Source organism: Monodon monoceros, unplaced genomic scaffold (assembly GCF_005190385.1).
Source record: "Monodon monoceros isolate NGI ecotype Baffin Bay Population unplaced genomic scaffold, NGI_Narwhal_1 Super_Scaffold_2, whole genome shotgun sequence".
Lineage (NCBI taxonomy): Eukaryota > Metazoa > Chordata > Mammalia > Artiodactyla > Monodontidae > Monodon > Monodon monoceros.
This window is the reverse complement of record NW_021703776.1, coordinates 101,746,350-101,773,163: the sequence shown is the minus strand read 5'-3', so window position 1 is coordinate 101,773,163 and position 26,814 is coordinate 101,746,350. Positions and strand designations below refer to the sequence as shown.

Genomic DNA, 26,814 nt, shown 5'->3' with positions numbered 1-26,814 from the left:
TACAGCTGATCTTCTGACAAAGCCTCAGATGCAAAGGAAAGGGGAAAATGAGAACAAGATCGCCATCCTGCTTAGAGGACCAGCTCCCTGTAGCAGGTGTAGGGTCCACATAACAGGTTTTGGAGAGAGACAAACCTGAAGTCATCTGCTCTGCTGTGACACTGGCCATAGGACTCAGATGATTCATTAACGTCTCTAAGCCTCAGCTTCCTCATATGTAAAATGGAGACACCAGCAGCCACAAGGAATTGCTGTGAATATCAAATGAGCTAATGCACATGCAACATCTGGTGCAGTGTCTAGCCAGATGGAGGAGGACAGGACAAGAATGAGGGCAGACGTGGAGGCAAGGAGGAGGCGCCCCTTTGGCTATCTCACGCCACAGAGAATTTTTATTCCTTTGAGATTCCTATAAAATCAGCAAATACTTATCCCAACTTTCCCAGTATTTCCCTTTTGTGGTTGTTGGGCTCTTATATTGCTACCTTTTGTTGGCATGGACCTGCTCCCAATCTTTTCCAGAACAAAACGGGGTGAATTCATTTATTTCACTCTATGCATTCATTTAACTAACACTTCCTGGGCACTGCACGAGGTGCAGGGATACAGCCCTGGAATAATCAAGCAAATAAAAGTAACTGATGCTTTATAAGTTAACGTTTACAACATGCCTTATGTTCTACATACCAGGTACAAACAACGCCTTCTATCTATCTCTTTATGACCCTGAGTCATCTAACTAACCAGAGCTCCAGGCATCTGGCAGACACTTAATAATATTTATAAAGTGAATGGGTGATGCTCCAAGGATGCTGCTTTGTTGTTTTTTCTATTGGAGTATAGTTGCTTTACAATGTTGTGTCAGTTTCTGCTGTACAACAAAGTGAATCAGTTATATGTATACATACATCCCCTCTTTTTCGGAATTCCTTCCCATTTAGGTCACCACAGAGCATTAAGTAGAGTTCCCTGTGCTATACAGTAGCTTCTCACTAGTTATCTATCTTATACATAGTATCAGTAGTGTATATATGTCAATTCCAATCTCCCAATCCATCCCACCTCCCCTTTCCCCCTTGGTATCCATACGTTTGTTCTTGACGTTTGTGTTTCTATTTGTGCTTTGCACATAGGTTCATCTGTACCATTTTTCTAGATTCCACATATACATGTTGATAAACAACATTTGTTTATCTCTGTCTGACTTAGTTCACTCTGTATGACAGTCTCTAGGTCCATCCACATCTCTGCAAATGGCACAATTTCATTCCTTTTTATGGCTGAGTAATATTCAAGGACGCTGCTTTACCTGTTTACATTGTTGTATGTAGTTTGATCCCCGGAGACTTAGTCTTGTTTGGTGCCATGATGGAATGAATCCTTGAGCTAGTGCAGTTGGAAATAAATCACTTCAAGAGATTAAGTTACTATCCAGAAGAAAAGTCATGAAAAGACACACTAGTAGAAGATTTGCTAAGGCCATAAACAAGCAGAGAAAGGGAGATTGCCATATTTTGCTTGGGAGCCCCAAATCACAATCCCCCTGCTTATGTCTGGGGCATTCCACAGTACCTAGAATAAACATCCAACACTCACAGTCAGCAGTGTTAATTTAAAACTCAAGCTCCCAGGGCTTCCCTGGTGGCGCAGTGGTTAAGAGTCCGCCTGCCGATGCAGGGGACACGGGTTCGTGTCCCGGTCCGGGAGGATCCCACATGCTGCGGAGCGGCTGGGCCCGTGAGCCATGGCCACTGAGCCTGCGCGTCCGGAGCCTGTGCTCCGCAACGGGAGAGGCCACGACAGTGAGAGGCCCGCGTACCGCTAAAAAAAAAAAAACTCAAGCTCCCGAATAAAAATTAAGAGCATGACCTTGCTCCCTGGTCCTATTCATTTTCCCTGTTCACCAAGGACACGTGTCAGATGGAGGGGGGATGAGGTAAGGTGGAGGAGTCCTTCTTCGTCTAAACCCTGCTGTTGAGTGCTGATCCGAAGGAGGGAGAGGCAAAGACCCTAGGCGAGTCTGGGGCTCTAAAGGCAGAGGAACACGATGGGAGGGGTAAAGGAGAGCACGGGTTTACCTGAGAGCCAAGTGAAATGGAAAGTGCTTTTTAGCCTTTAATACACTGCATCTCCTCTTAGGCCCTTAATGACTTATTCTAGTCCTGTCCATGGGATTCGGGCATCAGGAAGAAAGGCTTTTCTTCGCTTAAAGAAGAACTCAGAGAGGTGCTGATGTGGTCATTGTTTCTCATGTCCGTCATCTGGTAAATTAGCAGCCTCTTATTTGCAATTCGTTTGTTTATTTAACCTGACTTACTTCGGGCTCTTAACGCCAAATTAAGTTTTAAAAACCCAACAATTTGGTTTAAGGATGAACACCAACCTAGGCATTTTATGTTCAGTAAAAACCTATTTTCATGTGAGGAGTCACTGAGAAGAAAGTCGGAAAAGAAAACATCCCCGGAAAGGTTGGTATTACACTATGTTGCCATTTGCCACTCTGATTTCAGCCAGAAAGCTGCCTTGCCACTAGCTGCCCACAGCACAGCCTGAGCCTGCTGGTGTGTATTCACAGGCAGATTGCACGGATCTCATTTCCGAGGCAATATGAACAAGGTATTAAATAGCTACAATGACTTCTAAGATGCATTCCTGATCTCTGGCTATTGCTCTACAATCCCTGTTACCAGAGGTGAGAACAAGACAGCAAATGGGCAGGATCTGTATACATCTGTCCTTTAGAATTCCCGACATGGAACTTATCAACCCCCAAGTAACTAGCCTGGATTTACTGAAAATCTACTAGCAAAATGTCAGATTAGAAACAAAAACACAAAAGTCAGTCCTAAAAATAATTATCCAGCAACATTATTCTTGTGAGGTTTATCTGTTTGTTTCTTAGGCATTTGTCTTTGCAGATCACAACTGTCTTAAAGAAAGTATCTGGTGCCTGGAGGTGTTTGAGTGGAGGCTGAGAAGCTAACAGAGAAAACAAGTCAAACAGCAAAAGGAAGCAAATAACCTGGTGGAGGAAGCAGAGCTCACACTCCACCTGGCTGCCCTGCGGAACCCGGTCGGGGGAGGCTGCTGATAACCCGGTCCCCCCATACCCAGCACTTCTGCTGTGACCTCCCAGCATGCCAGGCTCACATGAGACCAGCAGCAAGGGGGGTGATGCGTGCACTGGACAAGGCCACAGGCCACCTAGTGAGCTGGGTGATCCTGAGAGAGCCCAAGGGGAAAAGAAACTGCCCAGGGGACAGTGTCTTGTGTTTCACAGACACGTCCAGACTCCCACTGTACGTAAGGATTCAACCTCACAATGACTCTATCAATGCTCTTGTATGTAGTAAACAGACTTTCCACTGAACTCTGGGCAAGTTCTCAGAACCCTCAGAAGATATTTTCAGTGTGAGTCAGACAGAACCCTTAAAAAGACTAGTTCTGCTACTCGCGAGCTGTGTGACGCAGGGCAAGTGACTGAACCTCTCTGATCCTAGAGGGTACAGATCCTTATCTGTAACACTAGTGTTATTAGGAAGCATTCTGCTACACTGTCATTTCTGAGGTTTGTTCTATTTCCCCCTTACTTTTGGTGGGGATGAAAGCCCGTCTAAGGGTCTGACCTGGGAGAAATTAACAAAATGAAGTCACTTTTCAGTTCCTTGCTTTGCAAAGCGTAGAAGTCCCAGAACTCTGTCTTTACTTTGGAAAAACTCCTTAATTTGGCTTTTTGGCTGTTACTGAGAAAGGCTGACTGGCAACCGAGGCAGGAGCTCAGAGGGAGGGTGGCTGAGCACAGCTAAGTCATCTGCATAATGATGCTGCATAAACAAGTTGTTTGCTGTTTTCTCTGGAGATGGAGATTGTGAAGGAGCCCAGGATATTCAGAGAAGTAAAGCGTCTGAACACAGAAGAGAAGACTGTGACCTAAGAGACAGTCCCTGCTGGGACTGCAGGGTGTTGGGTCTGAAGCAGCAGATGTGAGGTTGGCCCTTAGGTTGGAAATCCAGACCTTTATAAAAGCCCCAAACCTGCTGAGCATTAAAAAAAAAAATCCAGATGCCATATCTGGACAAAACTCTAATTCAAAAAGATACATGCGCCCCTATGTTCATAGCAGCACTATTCACAATAGCCAAGACATAGAAACAACCTACATGTCCATCGACAGATGAATGGATAAAGATGTGGTATATATACACAATAGAATATTAGCCATAAAAAAGAATGAAAAATGCCATTTGCAGCAACGTGGATGGACCTAGAGATTATCATACGAAGTGAAGTCAGACAGAGAAAGACAAATACCATATGATATCACTTATATGTGGAATCTAAAATATGACACAAATGAACTTATCTAGGAAACAGAAATGGACTCACGGACATAGAGAACAGACTTGTGGTTGCCAAGGGCGGGGGCACAGGGGTGGGATGGATGGGGAGTTTAGGATTAGCAGATGTAAACTATTACATATAGGATGGATAAACAACAAGATCCTACTGTACAGCACAGGGAACTATATTAAATATCCTGGGATAAACTATAATGGAAAAGAATATAAAAAAGAATGTATATATGTGTATAACTGAGTCACTTTGCTGTGTAACAGAAACTAACATAATATTGTAAATCAGCTATACTTAAAAAAAAAAAATCCAGCTGTCAACATGTCTATTCCTATAAACTCCCCCTATTTCTGCTCCAATAAGATATAAGAAGAGACAAGAAAAAAGGTGAATTCCATATCAACCGCTTGTAAGCCACCAGATATCAGAAGGATCTACCCCGGCACTCAGAGTGCCTCCTCCTGGAAGACCCCCAGCTTTGCAAGGACAGCACAGGACGCTGGCCATTTGGTTTGCCCAGGAGGCCCCCGAAACATTTAAACTGGGAACAGGAGATTCATGCTAACTTTGCAGGCAACTCTGATTCATGTGCCCAGGCCCTGCCGTGGGCATCTGTGCAGGGAAGTGAGGTTCTGTGATGGAAAGGGCAGCAGCAAAGCAAGGCCACTGGGTTTGGGGAAGACCTCTAAGCAAGCGGCAAAAAGGAGGCACTGAAAATTCTCCGAGGCAGGGATGCCAAGGGGCCTTCAGAAGAGGGAGGGGCAACAGTCACCTCTAAGCTGCTCTACCTTCTGGGGTGTGAAAGTGTTCTCTTCCCTGACCCCCAACACTGCCTAAAAGTCTGCCATTAAGCAGTTTTGTGTCCTTCAGTTTGGGAGAACAGAGGGAGTGAGTGTCCCTGCAGGGGACAAAGTAGAGACGAGAGAGGCTCATTGGCACGGGAGCCACAGCAGAGCACAGGACGGACAGTGAGGTGGGGGTCAGTCTGAGAAGAAGCCAGAAAACATAACAAAGTATTGAAAAGGCCACCAGACAAATGAACTCACCTGCAAAACAGAAGTAGAGGCACAGATGTAGAAAACAAGCTTATGGTCACCAGGGGGTAAGGGAGGGGAGGGACGAATTGGGAGACTGGGATTAACACATACACACTACTATATGTAAAACAGATAACTAATAAGGACCTACTGTACAGCACAGGGAACTCTACTCAATCCTCTGTAATGACCTATATGGGAAAAGAATCTAAACAAGGGTGTGTATATGTATACGTGTAACTGACTCACTTTGCTGTACACCTGAAACTAACACAACATCGTAAATCAACTATACTCCAATAAAAATTTTAAAAATAAAAAAATAATAAAAGAAAAGAAAAGGCCACCACTTTCTGTAGGACCTAGGTTCAAACAGTGCAGGTAAAGGACTTAGCACAGTTTCCGGCACATTTTGCATATAATCAATAAATGGCAAGGACAAAAATTATGAGGGGTGAACACGCCTAGTATCAGGAGCTGTCTCTACCACATCCATTAGTTTCCCTACTAAAGCAGGAAAATGGAATTGGATACATCTTTATCATTACACACGTATGTGTGATTTCTTACAATGCCAAGAGTCACCACAAATAAAGAACCTGGTTGTCCTTCAGTCAACCAGAAATTCATTTACCCAGAGTCTTTGTCCATGAATACTCGATCTGCCCGACCCCTGAGTCATTCATTCAGTCAAGTAATATTTACAGAAACTTTATCACATGCCAGACACTCTGCCCTATGAGGGAAATAGGTCACAACAACATGCTTACGGCCTTAAGAAGCTTGCTGTCAAGGGCAAGACAGAGATGTAAACAAACACCTGAACACAAAATTAGATATGTCATGGGCACAGGGTTGATGGGTCATCAGGGATTACACTCATTTATGGAAGAGATCAAGTGATTCATTTTTTATTAAATAAGAAGGTGATCAATGTTTGAAAAGGTGTCAATGATAATTAATTAGCCTCTAGTAGGCTGATGTGGTTAAGGACTTGGTGGGATAATTTAATTGAAACAATAAATGAAAATGTCAGTGTTCGTGTGAGGGTCACTGCATTCAAGGATGCAGAGGCTCTAATTAATAGAACTTCCCGATTTGCTTTTAAAAGAGCATTCTAGACACAAAGGAATCTCACCCCTGGGCTCAACAGCTGCAGAAAAATTAGGACTTAGGTAACTTCACGGGCTCCCTTAATCTGGATGAAAGTAAAATAAAACAAAACTTGTGAGTCCTGGGCTGTGCACTGCGGGGGTGAAAGTACCCTTGACATTCCACTGTTGGGAGGACAACCTGCCCTGCACTCTGATCTAGTCTTGAAGGTGGATCTCCTGCAGTGACATGTGGTACCTCAGGGCACACCCTGAGTGATGTGGGGCAGGATGCTCAGGAAAAGCCCTGACCAGCCTTGAAGCCCTGAACAGCCATAGAACATTCTGAAAACTGTCTCTCCACCTCACTGAGGATGAAACACAACATGTCAATCTCACTTGAGATCTCTTTTCTCAAGAAAAAAAGTACATGGGTGCATGTGTGAGTGTGTGTGTGTGTTTTCCTAGATCCAAAAAAAAAAACCTGTCCCTTTGGAATGCAAACAAACAAAGTTGAAATGGGATTTCACTCTTCGCTCCTGCCAAGGGTCTGCATTCAATTCAACAAAGACAGAGGTTATATCTGAATTCCCACAGAAGCGGCACTTACCAGCTGTAAAGTGGTGAAAAGATTCAGAACACACCTCTCTTTGCTGGGAGAGTGTTGGCCCAGCTCAGCCTGCAGAGGTGCAACTCCTCAAACCAGGAATTACTACAAGCAGCAGGGCCTGGCCCCTCAGACAGAGGACCAAAAACGGTGAGTGTGATGTTCACATAGTGTCCATGCCCCTCGGAAAGGGAAGAACCAGGCTGGCCCCGCCTCTGCCCCAGACACTCCTTTAGCTGCTGGTGAAGCAGGTCCAGCCTTGCAGAGTGGGCTGTGTTGCCAAGGCTGGGGACCCTAAGACGATGCTCCAGGTGATGCTCTGATGGAAGTCTTACAGAGTTCTACCACAACCTGGCGAAGCGAGCAACTACTTCTCCTTGGGAAAAGCCAGAGAGAATTTATTTTGGATCAAGCCATAAAGAGTGAAAGAGAGTTTCTGAAGCACAGAATTGTTGAATAAAAGCACTCTCTCACACACACACACACACACACACACACACACACACGGAGAACAGACAAAGGCACTAAGTTACTGAACGTAGCTACTATTCTCATTTGTTACACTGCTATTATTGCTTCTACTGCCCCGGGCACTAAATGATACCCTCTTTTGATTGTTTCCTGCCGGTAAGTCCAATAGAAAACCTCGCAGGACAGTTAGCAGATAATCGTTTTAGCTCAGATACTGGAAATACGGGAGATGCACGAGGAAGAAGGCAGAAGGACGCAGAGAGGCAGCTGGGGAACCGTCTTGGTCGGCGGATACGGGAGCTGTGGTGGGGGTGGGCTTTACTGCACTAAGACAGTCCGAGGCGTAACTGGCCTCACGCCAGACGACTGGGTTTCTCTCCTCCCGAGGAAAGGGGGAAACCTCGAAAACTACAACAAAAGCGAGAGGAAGTATTCAATAAATTGGTGCTTGACCCAAACATGTACTCTGTACATGTACATTTCATCTGTTTCTCAGGGGCTTTAATAAGACACGGTGATGCTCTTCGATGTGCATTTTATGTAATGACTTCAAATGATTACTATTATTATCTCCTTCCACACACAGAGCCACGTAAGAACATTTTCATTCTTTGAAACCTGTCCTTTCTGGGCATTCCTTTTCAGTGACTGCTGGCCGATTGGTACAGGCGGTGCCGAATAACCCCCAGGGAACTTTCTGACTCTCTTCAATTCTAAGACTTAATGGTTTTCATTGAAAAAATGTGGCCTTCGAAAACAGCAGAAATACCCAAACCATTTTAAACTCGAATTCCACCTCCATCTAACCCCCTGAGCTTTAGGAGAAAAAAAAAAAAAACCTATCTGGTTTTTCAGAATAACAACAGAGAAGAAGAGAAAGCAAATGTGGAAATCAAGCTGCTTTGAGCCCTGTGCACTATCTCCAATTTTATCTTCTAAAACATACACTTTTCCAGGATCAGCCAGCCACCTGTTATTTTCCTACATTCAAAGGAAGCAATTTTCTCCAATTTTACAGTCTCTCTCACATAGCGTCCGAGAGACAGAGAGGGCTCTTTGCTCACAAGTGCCTGGATTAATGGAAGTAAGCATCAGCAGACAGAGTGGAGAGATTCAGGAGCCAGATGCCACCGTGGGCTTTTCACCACGTTCCACTGAAGCTGAGGAGAGAGCAGGCTGGGAGGCCAGGCCTGGCCTGGAGCTTGCAGACAAGCTAATCCAGCCCCGGGCCTGCCTGCATCCTGAAGACACTGGGCAGGGGAAAGCGGGTCCCGGAAGGGGGCAGGTGGCCTCGCCTTGCCCAGAGCACAGGGCATGGGGCTCATCAACCCGTTGCCAAATTTCAGTCCAGGCTGACTTCCCAGGAGAGAACCTGCAAAAGCAAATACTCTTCTCGAGAACGTGTGTTGCCCAGGAGTCTCCCCAGGTGCTACGGCATCAGACCACCTGTGCAGAGTGACTGTCATAGATACAGAGGAGACCATTTTTCTGTTGTTGGCAAGTGTGATGAAGGGAAAGCAAAAAGCCGTTTATATACAAATATCACGCCCTCTTTCTGGAATTCGCCTTCCCCCATTATAGTCTGAAACAGGGTTAGTAAGAGGGTAGTTGCCATATAAACTAGTCTGATTAGGGGAAACAAAACCCAAACATGGGTTAGACTGTACAAGAGACTTGCAGAAAACGTGCTCCTGGCGCAGGTAGGGGTTTGCAGCCGCCGAGGGGCCACTTCTCATTGCCGTGTCCTCCGCCTGCCATCACAAAGTCAGCCGAGCACTAGCTCTCCTGCCTCGCCCTCTCCCAGGTCTTCTCTGAGGCCACCTCCTCAGCCCACTGCCCCTCCCCCAAGTGTAAGCAGCTCCTCAGTGATGCACGCTTTCCACTGGCCAGAGTCACGCCCAGTTCTCAATACTTAAAGAACGTTCCACTGGGTGACCTTTCATCGACCTCTGTTCTGAACTCTGTATCTGATCACAGAAGCTGACTCACATCCCTGGAGCGGTGGTCCTGGTTCACCAGGCTACCATCTCCGCGGCATCCTTGCTGCACGTCTTCCCGTCCCCTCCCTTTCTACGTGGCCAGCACATCCTGTTCATTTACCGTTGTTCATGGTGCCTTTTCACATCTGTCACTTTGTTTCCACTCACAGCCAAAACTTTCAGTCTCTGAAGATTGACCAAATTAAGGCACATTTATGTACTGAGAGCCTCTGAAGACATTAAAATGATCAAGGAAATATGTTTATGATATGTGTTATAAACTTTTCCCCATGTAATAAATATAGTTAGCATTGTCCCACATATTATGTTATCTAAAAGGATAAATATGAAAATGTAATGGTGGTGATTTCTAGTTGATGGAATTACAGGGGATTTATTTTCATCCTTTAAAATAGCTTTCATCTCTTTTCTAATTTACTATAGTAAATACGTAATTCAGATATAATAAAAATATTTGATACGACAGTTAAGCCTAAGCTCTCACTGTGCCATTCCACTATTCTAAAATCTTCAGTTCCAACTCAACTGCTGTTTCTCTAAATTCTATCCCTTTCTCACTGGCTACCCTCCTCTCCCAAGAACCTGCCTAACCTGGTCCCACTTTCCCCTCTGGGCTCATCGATGGCTCTTCTCTCTAGCTGGACATTGTTCACAGATAGTCCACGTGGGCTCCTGCCCCAGGGCCTCTGTGGCTGCTGTTCCAGGCGGCCTGGAACGCCCTTCCCCAGAGAGCTTATCTGCACGATTCTCACATTCAGATCTCTGCTTACATCAACTTCATCAGAAAGGATTTCCAACCATTCTGTGTAAAATAGCATGTCCATAAGTTTCCTTATCTTTAAAAGTGGATTTTTTTTTTTTTTTCTGCAGGCGGGAGAGGGGCACGCCACGTGGCTTGTGGGATCTTAGTTCCCCGACCAGGGATTGAACCCGGACCTTTGGCAGTGAAAGTGTGGAGTCCTAACCACTGGACTGCCAGGGAAGCCTCCAAAACTAGGTTAAGTAGCAAATGAGAAAATGTTCAAGAAGCGCCAGCAGATGGCCACAGACCGGGTGCTTTGCTAGGTGCTGCGAACACATGGTAATTAAACAGAGGCAAATCCTATTCTTGTGGCGTTTACATGGAAGGAAAGACAGGCGTTGAGTAAATAATTATATTTAATGTGTGTAATAAAAGGTGAAGTCCAGGATGCATCAGAGCCTGAATCTAGAAGAGCTAGGCAGCAGAGAAAAGCCGGCGGCGGGAGTGAGAATTAGGGAGAGATCAAAGGAAAATGATAAACCGTAGGGGTGGTGCTGAGGAGGGATGAGAGTAGAATAGAGAAGAGGGGTGTTCTGGGCAGAAAGAACATCCTGTGAGAACCACCCTGAGGGAAAAAGAAGACGGACTTCAGAAGCCATCAGAGAAGTTCAAGTCGGTCCAGAGCAAGAGAAAACTGAGGACACATGAGGGACAAGGCAGGAAAAGTAAGCGGACTGATCTCAGAGAGTCTGAGAAGCAGAGGGTGCCCAGGGCTGGGGCTGCACGCCTCTCCTGAAAGCAGTGGAAAGCCAGGGAAAGTTCTGTGACAGGAGATCGGGGGCGGGGAGATGAGTCCTGGACCCGTGAACTCGAAGTGTCCACAAGACATCCTGGTGGACATGTAAATCAGTCAGTGAGACACACACACACAACACACTCAGAAGAGCGTTTGAGCTGGAGCTGCAGAACTGAAACTCAGTGGCATATAGATAGTAACTAGAGTCATGGGACTGAATGAGTGTACAGAGGCTTGAGGATTTCAGACATCTAAAGGTGGAAACATAAAAACTCCACCCATGTGAGTGACCCCTTCTGCTTGCACCAGAGCCATTACCTGAGGGTCCACTGAGGAGCATGGCTCCTGGTCCTGTCTGCTGCCACGCCTTTCTCCAGTCCTGTATCCTTTAGATGAACCAGCTGACAAATATGCCAATGGCAGTCAGGAGTGTCTGACTGAATCTAAGATGGGCTCTGAGTATTCTGAAGGCGGAGCTGGCAGAAGTTCTTGGTGGATTAGATATGAAGTACAAGGAAAAGAGCAAAGTAAACGATGACTTCAAGTCTTTCAGCCTGTTCTGCCAGAAGAACGAATTTCTCATCAGCCGAATTGGAAGAGGCTGTGCATAGAGCAGGTGGGTTTGGTTTTTTGTTTGGTTTTTTTTTGGGTGGGGAGGTAGGTCAAGAACTCAGATTTGGCGATACTAAAGTTAGGGTTGTAATGTCTATGAGACGCCTGAGAACTTCAGGAGAGAGGTCTGGTCTGGAGAATAAGTTAGGAGTCATTGGTAGGTGAATATTTTAAGCCATGAGACTAGATGAAAGCACAGAGGGAATGAGTGTAGATACCAAAAGGGGAGGATGAAGACTGAGTCCCGGGGCCACCAACATCAAAAGTCGGAGAGAAGAGCGAGAACCAGCACAGGAGTCTGAGAAGGAGCTGCCCATGAGGCAGAGATAAAACCAAGAGAAGGTGATGACCTACAGGTCAAGTGAGAAAGCTGGTGCAGGTAGAGGGAGTAATCAATGGTGTCAAAGGCTGCTGCTGATCAGATTAAGATGAGGTCTGAGACGTGACCATGGAATTGAGCAACCTGGAGGTTATTGGTGACCTTGACAGGAGGAGAGTCAGGGAGCGCTGGGGGTGAAAGCCTAACTAGAGTGGGCTTGGCAAGAACTGGAGAAGAGTAATCTGAGATGTCACAGAGAGACAACTGTTTCAGGTTGCAGAGGAGAACAAGAAATTGGGCAGTGCTCGGTGGGGAAGGTGGAGCCACGCTAAGCTTTGTGTGTGTGTTTCGGTGAGGCAAATAAGAGCGTAACTGCCTGATGATGGGAATAATCTGACACAGAGATTTAAAAAATGAACATTTAGAGAAGAAAGGAGACATTTGCTACAATTATTCCTCAAGTAAGTGAAGCAAGTTCACCTCTGATTTCTGTAGATGGAGCACAGACAGGTCCTGTGGTTACAGGCTGGGGGAGGGGCAGAGCACATGGCAGGTGCAGATGGTGGTGGGTAAGGAGATATGATGGTGAGAGTATTCTTAAGCTTTCTTCTGGTCGTTTTAAATGAGAATTAGGATGGGAAGAAGGTTGCAGAAAATTAAGGAGAGAGGGGAAGGTTTGAAATGATCCATCATCTAGGAGTTGCAAAGAGGGAACAAGACAGCCCAGGAAGACTGGTCCATGGACATAAATGGACTTACGTGTCTGGAGTAACCAGAAGACCTCATCACAGCGGCTACCTCATATCACAGAATCCCAGCACAGCACATTAAAGGATCCAAAAGGTTGAGAAGTCCAATGTGGTCACTTATAAAAGACAGAAGAATTTACTCAACTAAGCAAATACGTGGCGAGACTACACCCTGGGCAATTTCAGGAAGTGTATGCCTCTTCCTTTGTAGGAGGGAGTTCAGAGTGAGCTCCGAGTGAGTTCAGATGTTGTCAGTTCTACTGCTCTACACACCTCATCTGACTTGACCCAGGGGTTGCAACAAGTATGTGAGGGAAGTCTACAAGAGCTTTCGGACGTTAGAGAATTTGAAGACTGTTACACCAATCATTTTCAGAAAAGGTAGATAAAAAAATCGTCTCTAGTATAAAAATGGGTGAGGAGAAATTTAACTCCAACCCAATCCACTTTCTCCTGATAAATAAAACATCTTAGTTCTCGACTATTAACTCCAATATTAAACCCAAGAAACATTTGTTAACTTTAGTGGTTAATGTGCACTAAAAGAGCCAAGTCTCTTTCTCTGTGGGGAATTACCCCATTTTTCTTGATCACTTGGATATTTTGTTAGTTCAACATAGGCACCATGAGAGTAAGGGATACTAGAATAGAAAATTTAAGGAATGGCAACAATTCTGAAATACAACCTACAGCCTTGCTTAAAACACACAATGTAACCAGTGAGGTTGTCAGGGAAATTGGCTGGAGACAGCGGGCTTCGATTCTATACAATGTAGCCGTTTACAGAAACCAGAGAGACCTAGGTTCAAGTCTGAATTTTGCTACTCATTAACTGTGTGATGTTGATCGAGTCATTTAAACACCCTTGGCTCAGTTTCCTCATCCATAAAATGTGAATAATGGTAGTTGTGAGAATTAAATGATTTAATGTGTGCAAAGCACTTAGTAGAGAGCTTAAGATGTGGGAAACCCTCAGTAGTTGATGGTGATGGTGGTGGTGATGGTGGTGGCGGTGACAGTGACAGTAAGGAAGAAGAAGGGGAGGAGGCACAGACAGAGGAGAAAGGAGGAAGAAGAGGAGAAGAATGAGGTTGCCGTAGTGATGATGGTGGTAGATGGTGGTGGTGGTGGTGTGTGGTGACTCCAAGTCTACCACAGGGAAACAGTTCCAGAGGCAAAAAAATGCTTGCATTTTGGGGGTCCATGGGCAATCTGCCTGCTACATTGTAGACACTCAATAATCACTAATTGAATGAATTAATGTTCTGATAATTTCTAAAGCTCATCTCAGCTCCACAACATTTGATAATCCTATGAATGTATAGTAGTCTTTCTGTGGATCTTCACATTTAGACTTGTAATGTAAAAAGTGAATGAATTCTTTGTGGTATTTGTAAAAATCCATTATGAAGGCACAGTTAATCACCACAGTTATTTCATCCACTTTAAGCTATTACATCTTCAGGGAGCAGGAAGCAAGGGACTGATCAGGAAGAGGAATAAGTGAAAGAAAAGTTGGAGGGGGGCAGCTAAAAGGGCAGGGGAAACAGTTATGGTCCCTCACACTCTTGACAGTGCCTGGTCTCTGGGGAGACCTGACCACCTGGCTAATTTGCAATAAAACTTCACACTGTGCTTACATTTACAAAGGAGGAATTCACTTAAGAAAGCTCCTGGATACCAAAGTCACGTGTATTTGAAACACAGGTGGTCTTATGAATAGACTTAACCTGCTGAAACAGAGAGGCTGGGCATTTTCTGCTGGGCACAAGGCCACTTCTCAACTGCTTGTATTAATGCCCAACTTTGTGGCTATAACAAAATCTTGGCTGGCTTCCTCTGGCCAGAAGGCCAGCTCTATGCATCTGCAGCATAGATTAGCTCATGAGATACAAAACACCTTTCAACAGTAACCAACACGGTTCCTGCAGAAACTCAGGTGCCCCGGGCCTCCAGATCTCTGCTTTTACACTTTTTACATTTTTTGCACAGGGAAAGCTGGTTTAGGCCAAGTCTGAGACCATGGGCACCCTAATATAAAGATCTCCCTATATTATTTTAGCACCTCATGGAGTCTTTGCAGGGCCCCCTCTGACCTGCTCTGAACCCTATACCTTTGAGACCAAGTTTATGCACCTTCGTTGAAACCCCTTCTCAGGACGATGAGGGCGTCACACGCTTCCTGCACCTCGCTCCCGGCTGCCTTTGCTCCTCCCCGTTTTGTGCCCAGAATGACTCTGTTCTCCTTAAGAAGAGAGCGATCACCTTTTATCCCCAAGGTCAGTCCCAGCGCACGATCCATGCTTACCTCCTTCCTCCGCAATATGGGAAAATGCAACCAGGAAGCAGAGGCTGAGTCCCCCTCAATACCAAAGGTAAAATTACTTCCTCAGTCAAATAACAAAGACCTTGGCTCAATCTATGCTTTGGATTTCCATGTGCCCCCCACTGGCATTCACAATACACTGCTCTCATTTCTCCCCAATTCCATCTTATAAAATACATTCCCTCTGAGATTCAGCTACTTCTTTAATTTTTAAATAAGTGAATCTAAGGATCAGAAATTAATACCTAAGCCATAGTGGAGGACAAAGGAGAAGCTACTGTCCTAGTGGGAGACTAAAGGCAAAAACTCAATGCTGGTTGATTTTCAAGAGTTTGTGAAGCATAAGAAGCATTTCAGAGGAGTCTGACAGCAAGAAAACGTAATCACACGGTGTCACTCAACAAAACAGTAGTGGAAAGAGCACAAAAGGGGAAGTGAGGAGACAGGCTTCCAGCCACAGCTGTGTCACTAACTAGCTCTGTGACCTCAGAAAATTCACTTAACCTCTCTGGGCCTCATTTACTATAGAAGCCAGGATGTGAACTAGATCTCTAGCATTCCACTACAAAGGTTCTTTGACCTGAGGATTAATTTTCAAGTGCATCCCACTGAGGCTAAGACTAAATGCAAACAATATCCATGGAGATAGCAGCAGAGGTTCTAGGACCAGACTACACGAGAGGGATGCAGCAAAGCCTGCAGAAGATGGGGAGCAGTCATTTACATCTTTCCTCCCAGGACTGCACCCTGAAAATTGTTTCAGACCCAACTACAGGAAATGGACTGTTTTGAACCAAAACATGCCTTATAAACATACTGCCTTTTTCCACCAGTTCTATTTTGCTTTATTGTTTAAAAAAATCAGCCCAAAGAAGATTTCATCCAGATTAAAGTTCAAGAGGAAAATTAATTTATCTGCATCGATGCACGAGGCTCCGCTGTTTCCTTCATTAGACAGCATTCTAGAAGAAACCTTTTAGTTCCTTTTGGCCCTTGTATCTAGTTGGAGTGAAAGCAAGAGGAGTACAAAAGGGAATAAAGAACATGGAGAAAGGAGGAAGGTTCAGCTGTGTCTCTCCCCGTCTTGTTGCTTAGCAACACCTCACATCTCCGTCTGAGAAATTATGATTCAGGGAGGCGACACGGAGGACCCATTTCCCATGAAGAAGCAGCCTGATTTTACCAGATGTGCATTTTCTTAGACTGATAATAAGATGGTGCTCACAGCAAGAGCTCTGAGGATCCACTTCTACAGCCAGAGAGAGAAGGTGAAAGGCAAACTACGACACCCAAACTCTCAAAAAGTGGCAGGGAGTGGGAAAGTGCTTTCTCACATGCACTCAGGACTCAGGACTCACCACTTATCCACTTAGCCTCGGGATCATGAATTTTGAAATCTTCACTGAAGAGATCTTCCACAGTCACCTTCTTCTTTTGAGACAGACTGTTATCTTCCGCTAGAAAAGAACGAGGCAAATGGTCAAAATTTTTGTTTTTTGGTAAAAAAAAAAAAAAAAGAGGAGTATAAAACATTCTGATTGCCATACAGAAATAATATATATGGTAAGACATAATTTCTATAAGTAAGTGCTGAACAAAAGAATGTTTTCTGTTTTTAGCTAAGCTATCAAAAACTATGGTAAGGGGGCTTCCCTGGTGGCACAGTGGTTGAGAGTCCGCCTGCCGATGCAGGGGACACGGGTTCGTGCCCCGGTCCGGGAGGATCCCACATGCCGCAGAGCGGCTGGGCCCGTGAGCCATGGCTGCTGGGCCTGCGTGTCCGGAGCCTGTGCTCCGCAACAGGAGAAGCCGCAGCAGTGAGAGGCCCGCGTGCCGAAAAAAAAAAAAACCTATGGTAAGGGGAATCACGGTTCAGTAAAATGGCATCATTACGCCCCCTCTGCCTGCAAAACATGAATGATCGTATTTCTTAGATATGAAGGTAAATAGTTGTTTCAAAGCTGACTGATGAGCAATAAGGCGGGAATAGTCAAGAAAGGAAAGGATCTCAACTTGTTATGTAACCAGTCAGTCATTAAGCATTTATAACGCCAACTGGAGATAACATGTTGGATGCTGAAAATTCAAAGACAACTAACACATTCCTTAGGTATTTATTCTCCATGTGCCTCACTTGTCCCTGGCTGCCTTTAGGTTGGGGATTAGTTCTTCAGATAGAATCACGCCCCAAATTCCGTCTGCAAACTAATAGATTTTGCCCTCCCTTACCTGGATCACCATGCTTGGGAGTAAGCACCTGGGATAAGACTTGAACATCCATCCCAAGAGGCAATGTTTAGCTAAGGGGCCCAGCGGGGAGACTTTAGGAACCTGGCAGCTTTTATCCTGTTTCCTGAGGTTGAAGTGTCTGGGGTTTTAGATCTGCCTCAGAAGACGTTCTCTCCAGTGGCACAAAAATCCATTCATCTACTTTGAAAAGACAAAGGGCTGTCTGGGCATCTGACCTGTGAGACTAAGCAGATTAAACCCACAGAACAGGACACCAAACCACCTTCATTTCCTTTATAATAAGAAGAAACTCCTTATCTTAACCATTTCTGATGTACATCATTTACTAGAACGTTTATTTATGATCCCGCCCTCTTAAATAGAAGATGCCAGCTGTGGTACTCTTCCTGAAGATTCAGGTCCTCCTTTCTCCCGTTTTGGGTTGGGCTGCTGTGTGGGGCACCCTCAGTGCTAATCAAGGTGTGGAGGTCTGTGTGCCTCCTACGTGAGGTGGTTTCAGATCAGTATGCTTTTACATTTGGATGTTTGGTCGTTACGTCTGTTTCTCGCCTCAATTTCTGGCTGTTGAGCCACCTTCACTCCTTGGGCTGTCACAATGCTTGCCCTCAACAGTACCCTTTGCCTCTTTCAACTTTCTGTTTCAAAATCTGTGGCAGGTTGGGAAAACAAAAAGAATTTTTGTTATAGTACATAATGAAATAAGAATATAGAATCTCTGAATGAAATCTCCAAAGCTTCCTCTAGGGTTCTAGCATGTAGATTTTGTTACATCTCCTATGGTTTCTTTCTTTTGGCCTCCCTGGATGTGACAGATTACTGAAATTCTCAGAAACGTTGCACACTGACTGATTTCTTGCATATCAAGTAGGATTAATGTGTGTAAAAGTCTTTCGAAATTTACAGAATGATATGGTTCAAGGTGGCCTTCTTGTTAGACCTGATTATATGTGGAGCTCTCCCAGGGGCTGATCAAAACATGTTAAAACCAAACCAAATTCTTTCCTCTAGGACCTTCCTATCTGCAATTGAAGCAGCCCCGAAAAAAGACACACCGCTTCAATGCATTTCAGTATGGAAGACAGACAATAAATGAAAATTTTAAAGATTACTAGACAACGGTCTAATAAAAGTTATACGGTGATCTAGTAATTAAGAAGTATACTTGCAACTAGTCGATAAATAAGTGCACAGTGCAGTGATTACAGACAACAATACTATATTATAAACATCAAACTTGCTAAGAGACTAGACCTTAATTATTCCTACCAAAAAAAAGATAATTATGTGACCTTATAGAGGGTGCTAGCTAACCCTACAAAGGCAATCATATTGCAATATATAAATGTATCAAATCAACATGTTGTACACTTAAACTTACACAATGTTATATGTCAAATATATTTCAATTAAAATACAATAAATAAAATTTAAAAAGAACAAAGAATAAAAATTTCAGCGACACTCAAGTATATGGTCATAAAATAATCATATTAAAACTTAAATTGTATCTAAGTAAACACCATTATTCAGGGATGATTCTAGCTCCACATTTTGGTTATCCACATGTCTAATAAGAAAAGAATGAAAGACTGTCATTTCAACAAACTTTGGGTAAACTATGAAAAGCCAATTTATTCACTTTATAAAAAATTTTCTTTTCACAAATGACTAGGAATTCATCCAAAAATATATATATTTGGGTTTTTTTTGGCTGCGCCGCGTGGCACATGGAACGCCCCTGACCAGGGATCGAATCTGTGTCCCCTGCATTGGAAGCGTGGCTTCTTAACCACTGCGCCACCAGGGAAGTCCAAAAATGTGTTTTATTTTTAGAAAACTATTACTTCCTCTGTTTTTAAAACATACTTTAAAATCTTACACAACTTAAATAGGGACAGCTTGTAACGGCGGCATTATGATATACACTATACAAAGCGCTCCGCCCACGCCAGGACACTTGATTGTGTCAATATCAGCTCTGCCTCCTCAAAACCATCACCACTGGCCTCTATGGACCTTGACGGCTTGCTCACGTGGCCAAGTGCTATCTGAGTTACTGACTTACAGCCTGATGAATTCCAAAAACCCTTTGAGGTGATGACAAGCACGAGTGACTGCCATGTTCAGGAGTCATGCTGAGCCCTGAAGAATCACAAATGAAACACCTTATAAGCTGACCTTAAGAATCTCACAGAGCAATGGAACCAAGGCTGAAAGAATGACCACACTGTAGCAGTGACAGGGCTGAGGGCATCAGAACCTGGCGTGCTAATATTTAAGGAGACTGCAGAATAAAAAGTAGGGGGAATTCCAGAAAGAATTCTTTGAGAAAAGAACCCCCTAGCCAAGATAAAAGAGATAAAAGAAGAACATTCAAGCTAGGAGGATTGCAAGGGCATGAAGGCATTGGTGAATGCAGTATTTTCAGGAAATTGTGAGCATGTCGACATTGGCACAGTAGAAAGTGCGAGTTGAAAATGTCTTGAGATGAAGGTAGATTCTCTCATTATATCTGATATTCTGAAATTCCATTAGAAAGTGTCTGCTTGTGGATCTTCTTTAAACATCCTGCTTCCCAGTCAGTAGTATTTTCAGTCTAAGAACTACTTTCTCTGGATCAGGAATATTACCGGTAACTGTCTCAGTCAACATTACCGCTCCATCCTTCCAGACCCCACTGGACCTGCACAGGAGCTTTTAGGTCCAGCCTCCACACTCCTAGCTTTTTCTTTCACGTCTTTGGCATTTTTATGTCTTTGGGAGCATTTGCATGATTTCTTCAGCTCCATCTTCCACTTTATGAATTAGCATGATTTCTTCAGCTCCGTCTTCCACTTTATCTACTTGCATGATTTCTTCAGCTCCATTTTCCACTTTATTTTTTCTCTATTGTGTCTGTTTCATTTCACTACTGAGTTTTAAATTTTTAAATAATTATATTTTAATTTCTAATATTCCTAATTAGCTCTTTCTCAAGATCATCGACTCTTACAGTTGCAAGCTCTTTTATCACATCGATCATTTAAAAAAAAAAAAACCCTAAAGTGTCATTTTCTGTTTTCCCTAGCTGATTTATATTTCTTTGGAGTTAAGTTCTTATATGTGTTAAGCTGGTGTGCTGCTTTTAGGGGATGGTTTCTGTGGGTCCTTTGATCTTAGTTGTGAGGTTCTCTCCTGCAAGTGTCCTGGTGGTGTGGTCACAAGAATGTCCTGGGCAGTCAGAGGGTCCATCCGGGTAATGGCTCTCACCAGGCCTGTGTGGCCATTTGGGCTGGAGCCCTTTCAGAGATTCAAGAACCTCTGAACATAAATGCCATTTTAAGGCAGGGGCCACTTGTCCAGCCTCTGGCCTCCATAGACACCAGTATCCTATCCCCTACTGTTGGGCCTGACTTCAGCCTCTGTTCCTTTAGGGCAGCAGGGATTTGGCCTTACTTGCTGCTGTAGGTTTTTACCTGGTCCTTCTTCTAAGAATACTTTTCTATTCTAGGTATAGGAAGAACTCCCTTTCTGGTTTTTGACTGCAGCTATGTTTTTACTATATATCTTCTCTCATTTCTAAACGCTTGAAATGAAAAGGAAAAACTTCTATGCTCAACCTGTCACCTTTAAATGAAAATCAATATACACATGGAGATATAAGAAGTGGCCAGTGGCTCTTAGAGTTTGGACTTTATCCTGAAGAAAATTTGGGGATGATTGAAAAGTGAAGTTTCCTTCAGTCCTTTCCTACAGTCCTGTAGTCAGATAACAACACGGCACTTGTAATTAACTTGGCACCTTGGTTAGCTCACTGGCATGCAAAGGTCTGTTATAATCTGTAGTGATGTAGTTGTTCTTTGTGTAGGTCAGTATATAATGCAAGGCTCCTTTCCATTCCTGATGCTTGTTAAATAGTTATGTTGTTAAATAGTACAATTATTGGACAACATTCTGGAACCTCTTCTCCAGAGATTTTTAATATTAGAAACAAATCCTTTGACCCTAAAGCAGGTTAATCTGACGCATAATCCTCCCAGGTGTTTTCAATCACTGCTAGTGGTGGTGGGGGGTTAGCTACTGACAAACCCAATGTGATAACAGAGAAACCTACCCAGATTAGTCAGAAGTCTCTTGTAAACTCTGCTTTTGTTAGAAATTGGAATAACTGACAACTCTAAAATGTTTTGCAGTCTTTGGAGGATTCTGAGAGTTATTACCTCTCGATCCTACAAGAAGGAGGACGAAGGAACACCATTTTATGGAAGGTAAACCTGAGCTCCCGAGAGGCTGAGTGGCTTCTCCAAAGATTCATGGTAAGGCAGTAAAGCTAACATTAACCACATATGCAGAACTTAAATATTGACATTATTCACAGAATCTGGCTTGTTCACAACCTATTCCAGAACTGGGATGCTAATAAAATCACAAAATGCAGGTAATGTTAATGATGATCCTGATAAAACACTATGTTCTCCAGGTAAAAAAGTTTTCTGTAAATAAAGAAAAGGTTGGAAAAAAACATTTTAAGGCATACATTTCCTTAATTAGAAAAAACTTAGCCACCAAAGCAGATTAACAAGGAACTCATACTATCAATGTAATGACTGGCACATAGCAAGTGGTCACCCTGCTACGAGTAGTTTGGCTGTACTAAGTGCTTTCAAAACTCGAAGGGGACAAGGACAGTGTGGGTGTGTCAGAAGTAGCTCCACAGAAAGACAGACCCCAACCTGAGACTCAGAGTAAAACTACTCTTACATTTAGGATAAGTCACTGGGAAACTTGCATGTTATTTCTATAGAAGTTGATAATATTTGTATGTTTCCATACAAACACCTACAGAGGAACATGTGGAAATCAATTTTTCAGTGTTTGCACTGTTAGTTCACAAGTTCCAATGACAAAGCATTTGCTGAAAAGCAAATCACTGCAGCCTGTTCCACTGACGACTATCCTAACACAGAGAGCTGCGCAGTAAGAGGAAAAAGCTCAGTGAAAACACAGGAAACATTTCCCTTCACTCTGCCCGCATGTGAGCTGAATGAGTGCACTATGTCAGATATGGTTAGAGGCTGGGCCCAATACTTCCAGTTAGATTTCTTTTTTCTTTCTTTCTTTCTTAAATAAAAGAAGTTCAGTCAATAATAATGTCTGCTATAGATACTACTCATATTTCCTTGGTAGGTAGATTCTTATCACAATGAAAGAATAAATTTAGTTACGCTACACTACCAACAGCTTAGGAACAATGACATTTAAACCAGGTAACATGCCTACAAATCATGATACGAATTTGGGAATTTTTCACCTAATCCTGAGTTAACCTGTCCAGATCATTTACCGCGTGAATCCTTAGGTCAGGACTGAGAAGGAAACATCTCATACACAGACAGAAATCCTAGAGACAGTAGGGAGCAGCAGCCACTGAGTCAAGGGAGCACTCTCTCCCTTTACAAATAGTGAGATTTACTCCAAATTACAGCAAAATACAATTCTCTGGAGAAATCTCTCTGGAAAAGTCCACTCCCGAATGTAAGAAACTAAGTATCTATGGTTGGGTTAAGAACTGTATTAAAAAGAGAGTTGCCATATGATCCAGCAATCCCACTCCTGGACATACACCCAGATAAAACTCTAATTTGTAAAAACAGATGCACGTCAATGTTCATTGCTGCACTCCTTACAACAGCCGAGACGTGGAAACAACGTAAATGTCCACCGACAGATGAATGGATAAAGAAGACGTGGTATACATATATACAGTGGAGTACTACCCAGCCATGAAAAGAAATGAAATAATACCATTTGCAGCAACACGGATGGGACTAGAGATTATCATATTGAGTAAAGTAAGTCAGACAGAGAAAGAAAAATACCATATGATATCACTTATATGTGGAATCTAAAAAGAATGATACAAATACTTATTTACAAAACAGAAACAGACTCACAAACATAGAGAACAGACTTGTGGTTGCCAAGGGGGAAGGGAGTGAGGGAGGGATGGATTGGGAGTTTTGGATTAGCAGATGCAAACTATTATATATAGAACGGATAAACAACAAGGTGCTACTGTATAGCACAGGGAACTATCGATATACTCAATATCCTGTGATAAACCATAATGGAAAAGAATATGAAAAAGAATGTATATATATGTAAATTGAGTCACTTTGCTGTACAGCAGAAATTAACACAACACTGTAAGTCAACTAGGCATCAATAAAATTAAAAAAAAAGAATTACATTAAACCACATTGTCAGGAGTGATGGTGGAGGAGCTACAAGAAAACCCACAGTCAAGGCTGCTTTTAGGAGGTACTTCTCTTTGACTCATCCAGACAAAGTTGATCGTGCTTTCCCTTCTGCTCCCAGGAGTCAGCATGGAACTGATTATTTCCTTTCAAGTCTACTTTCCATACTAGCTTGATGGTTCCCCTTTTCTTTTTAAGACAAAAATTGTGTCTTCCTCATCCCTGTAAGGAGCCTGGCACATACACACGTTCAGCTAATTTCTGTTAAATGAGCATTTTTAAAATCTACATCTTTGCTTTCACTTTTTGCTTATTTTTTGTAATAAAGTCTTTTCATTACTGAAATATATTATTTATGGTTATAACCCAAATTTATATCTACAAAGAGTCCCACAGATATTGATCTATCTTAAAGGCTTTTTCTTACAAGTTCACATACCTTCTGAAGCATCTAAGGAAGCTCATAGCATAATACCGAAATTAGTCATATTGTACATTTTACTCAAATGCTAGAAACCAAGTTATCAGCATTATTCAACACACTCTATAAATTAAGAAGTTCTAGATGTCATGCTTCTTAAGCTTCTCAATCAAAAACATCAAAGATATTCATCTCTTCTTTATGCCCTTACCTTATTCTTTTAGATCTAGGAAATAAATTAAAACCTTAAAATATATTTATCTGCCTGTTTCCTTTAGTGAGCTATAACCATTGGACTTCACATAATAAAATGCACAAAGGTTGATATGTTTACCTAATCTTCTCCTTCTTTTGGACATTTTTATTAAGATAAAATTTACACACTATATAATTCACCCATCAGAAGTGTACAACTCAATGGTTTCAGTATGTTCAATAGACTTGTGCAACTACCACTGTGATCTAAGTCTAGAACGTTTTCAGTATTCCCCCTTCTGAAGACTCCATAATCATTAGCAGTCACTCTCCATTCCCACCCCTTTCTTCCCAGGCCTAAGCAATGAAAAATTTATTTTCTGTATCTATACATTTGGCTAGTATGGGTAACTCACATAGGATCGTACAATATCTTGATCTTTTGTGATTGGCATATTTCACTTATCATAATATTTTCAAGTTTCATCCATGTAATAGTATGTAATAATATGTATCAGCACTTCACTCCTTTTTATGGATGAATAATACTCCAAAGCTAATGGCGTTGAGCATCTTTTCATGTGCTTATTGGCTATTTCTCTATCTTCTTTGTCTCCCCTTATCCAGATTGTAAAAGATGCAAAAGTTGAGAAATTCACTACTAGGAGAGGAAAAGCAGTAGATGTGGCACAACAAACTTTTGCCAATATGTCTGAAAGATCAAAAGCTCAGGGTATGCAGACACACGAAAAGCTCTTTGAAACCTAAGTGTGTAACTCACAGATCTCCTCAGCCATCTCAGCAGAAGCCAGACATAGAGAAGGGAGTATCTAGGAAAATCCTGTGGAGGAGTCTTGTCTAATGGAATGGATCCCCATGACATACATAGGAGACCCACAGGTTCTTAAGAATTCTATACCTGCAGTAGCATTGCCAGCTCGGACTGAAAAGGACAGAGAGACTATGAAATAAAAGAAGGGTGTCAGACTTCCAAAATCCTCAGACGGGAAATGTGCTGATAAAATTACTCAGCTACAAACTCATGCTACCTTTCATGAAGAAGAAGAATGATCTCCAGAGGGCAGAGCTGAAAGCCTCAGAGCATTATTCCCAGGCCTTTAAAACTAAAGGAGTTTGCCCAATTGGATTTAGAAATGGTTTGGAACTGGTTACCCCTTTTTTTCCTTCAATTTTCCCCTTTTTTGAACAGAAATGCCTATAACTGTTATCCTATGCCTGTTTCACCACTGTATTCAGAAGAAGACACTTATTTCTTTCGTTTCACAGATTCACGATAGTGATGAATTTTGCCCCAGGATGGAGCACACCCAGTCTTACCCATAACTCATCTAGATGACTTACATGATGATATTTGGGACTGCTGAGCTGATGAGATTTTGGGCTTTGAACCGATGCTGTAATAGTTTGAGGCTTCTGGGGGCCTTAGGATGGAGTGAATGTACTTTGTATGTGGGATGGATGTAAATCTTTGAGGTCAGACTGTGTAGACAAGGTAATGCCAAGCAAAGTTGTCCTTATGTACTGGTGTTATGGACTGAATTGTTTCCTCTCTCCCCAGTTCATATGTTGAAGCCTTAAATCCCAATGTGACTGTACTTGGAGACAGAACCTTAAAGGTTGCAGTTAAATGAGATCATAAAGGTGGGGCCCTAATCCAACAGGACTGATATCCTTGTAAAAAGAGAGGAATAGAGACAGAGCTCTCTCTTTCTTTCTCTCTCTCTGTGCATTCAGGCAGAGAAAAAGCAATGGAGACACAGTGACAAGATGCCATCTGCCAGGGAGGAAGAGAGGTCTCACTAGGAACCAACCCTGCTGGCCCTTAACCTTGGGCTTAAAGACTCGAGAACTGTGAGAAAATAAATTTCTGTTGTTTGAATGCAGTCTGTGGCTTTGTTATGCCAGCCCAAGCAGAATAATACAACTGGTATTTTCAAAATTTCAATTTGCAAACATTTGTTGTTAGTACACGGAAACACAATTAATATTTGAATATAGACCTGTATTCAGTAACCTTTCTAAACCTACTTACACATTTTATTAGCATTATCTATATGGGTGTTCATTTTGTCTGCAATACAGTTTTACTTCATTTCAAGTAGAAACAATCCATTAGAATTGCTAAGAAAACGGGTTCGTTTAAGAAAGGCAAGGTCCAAATAAGGACAAACTAGTTACAGCTATTGATAGATTTTAAGAAACGAGAGTCTATTTGACCTGAAGGCCTCCAGGCAAACTGTTTAGTGATACAGAACTACAATTTCTCTCTCCCTATGGCTTTATCTGCATTGTCAGGTTTTACAAGAGAAATATACGTCTAAGCAAAAAATTGTGAATGTTTTAAATAAATTTTCCTATTTATTTATTTATTTGGAATAACTTCTCGTTTTTATTTTTTATAGGTTCCTTTGGTGATTATCCATAGACTTTGTAGTAAATGGTAAAGCTGTAATCTATTCTTGATACTTAGATAAATTTCATTTTTTTTTTCAATATAAAAGCAAAATGCTGGGCTTCCCTGGTGGTGCAGTGGTTGAGAGTCCGCCTGCCAATGCAGGGGACACGGGTTCATGCCCCGGTCTGGGAAG

General features: G+C 42.8%; 1 protein-coding gene across 2 annotated transcripts in view; it reads right to left on the bottom strand.

Moving 5' to 3' along the window:
* Positions 1 to 26,814, bottom strand: part of DPP6 (dipeptidyl peptidase like 6) — a 764,679-nt gene that overhangs the window by 349,160 nt on the left and 388,705 nt on the right. For both annotated transcript variants that reach the window (XM_029234469.1, XM_029234470.1), the window contains exon 3: positions 16,462 to 16,560. In XM_029234469.1, coding sequence (XP_029090302.1) covers positions 16,462 to 16,560 — 99 coding nt within the window. The remainder of the gene's footprint in view (positions 1 to 16,461; positions 16,561 to 26,814) is intronic.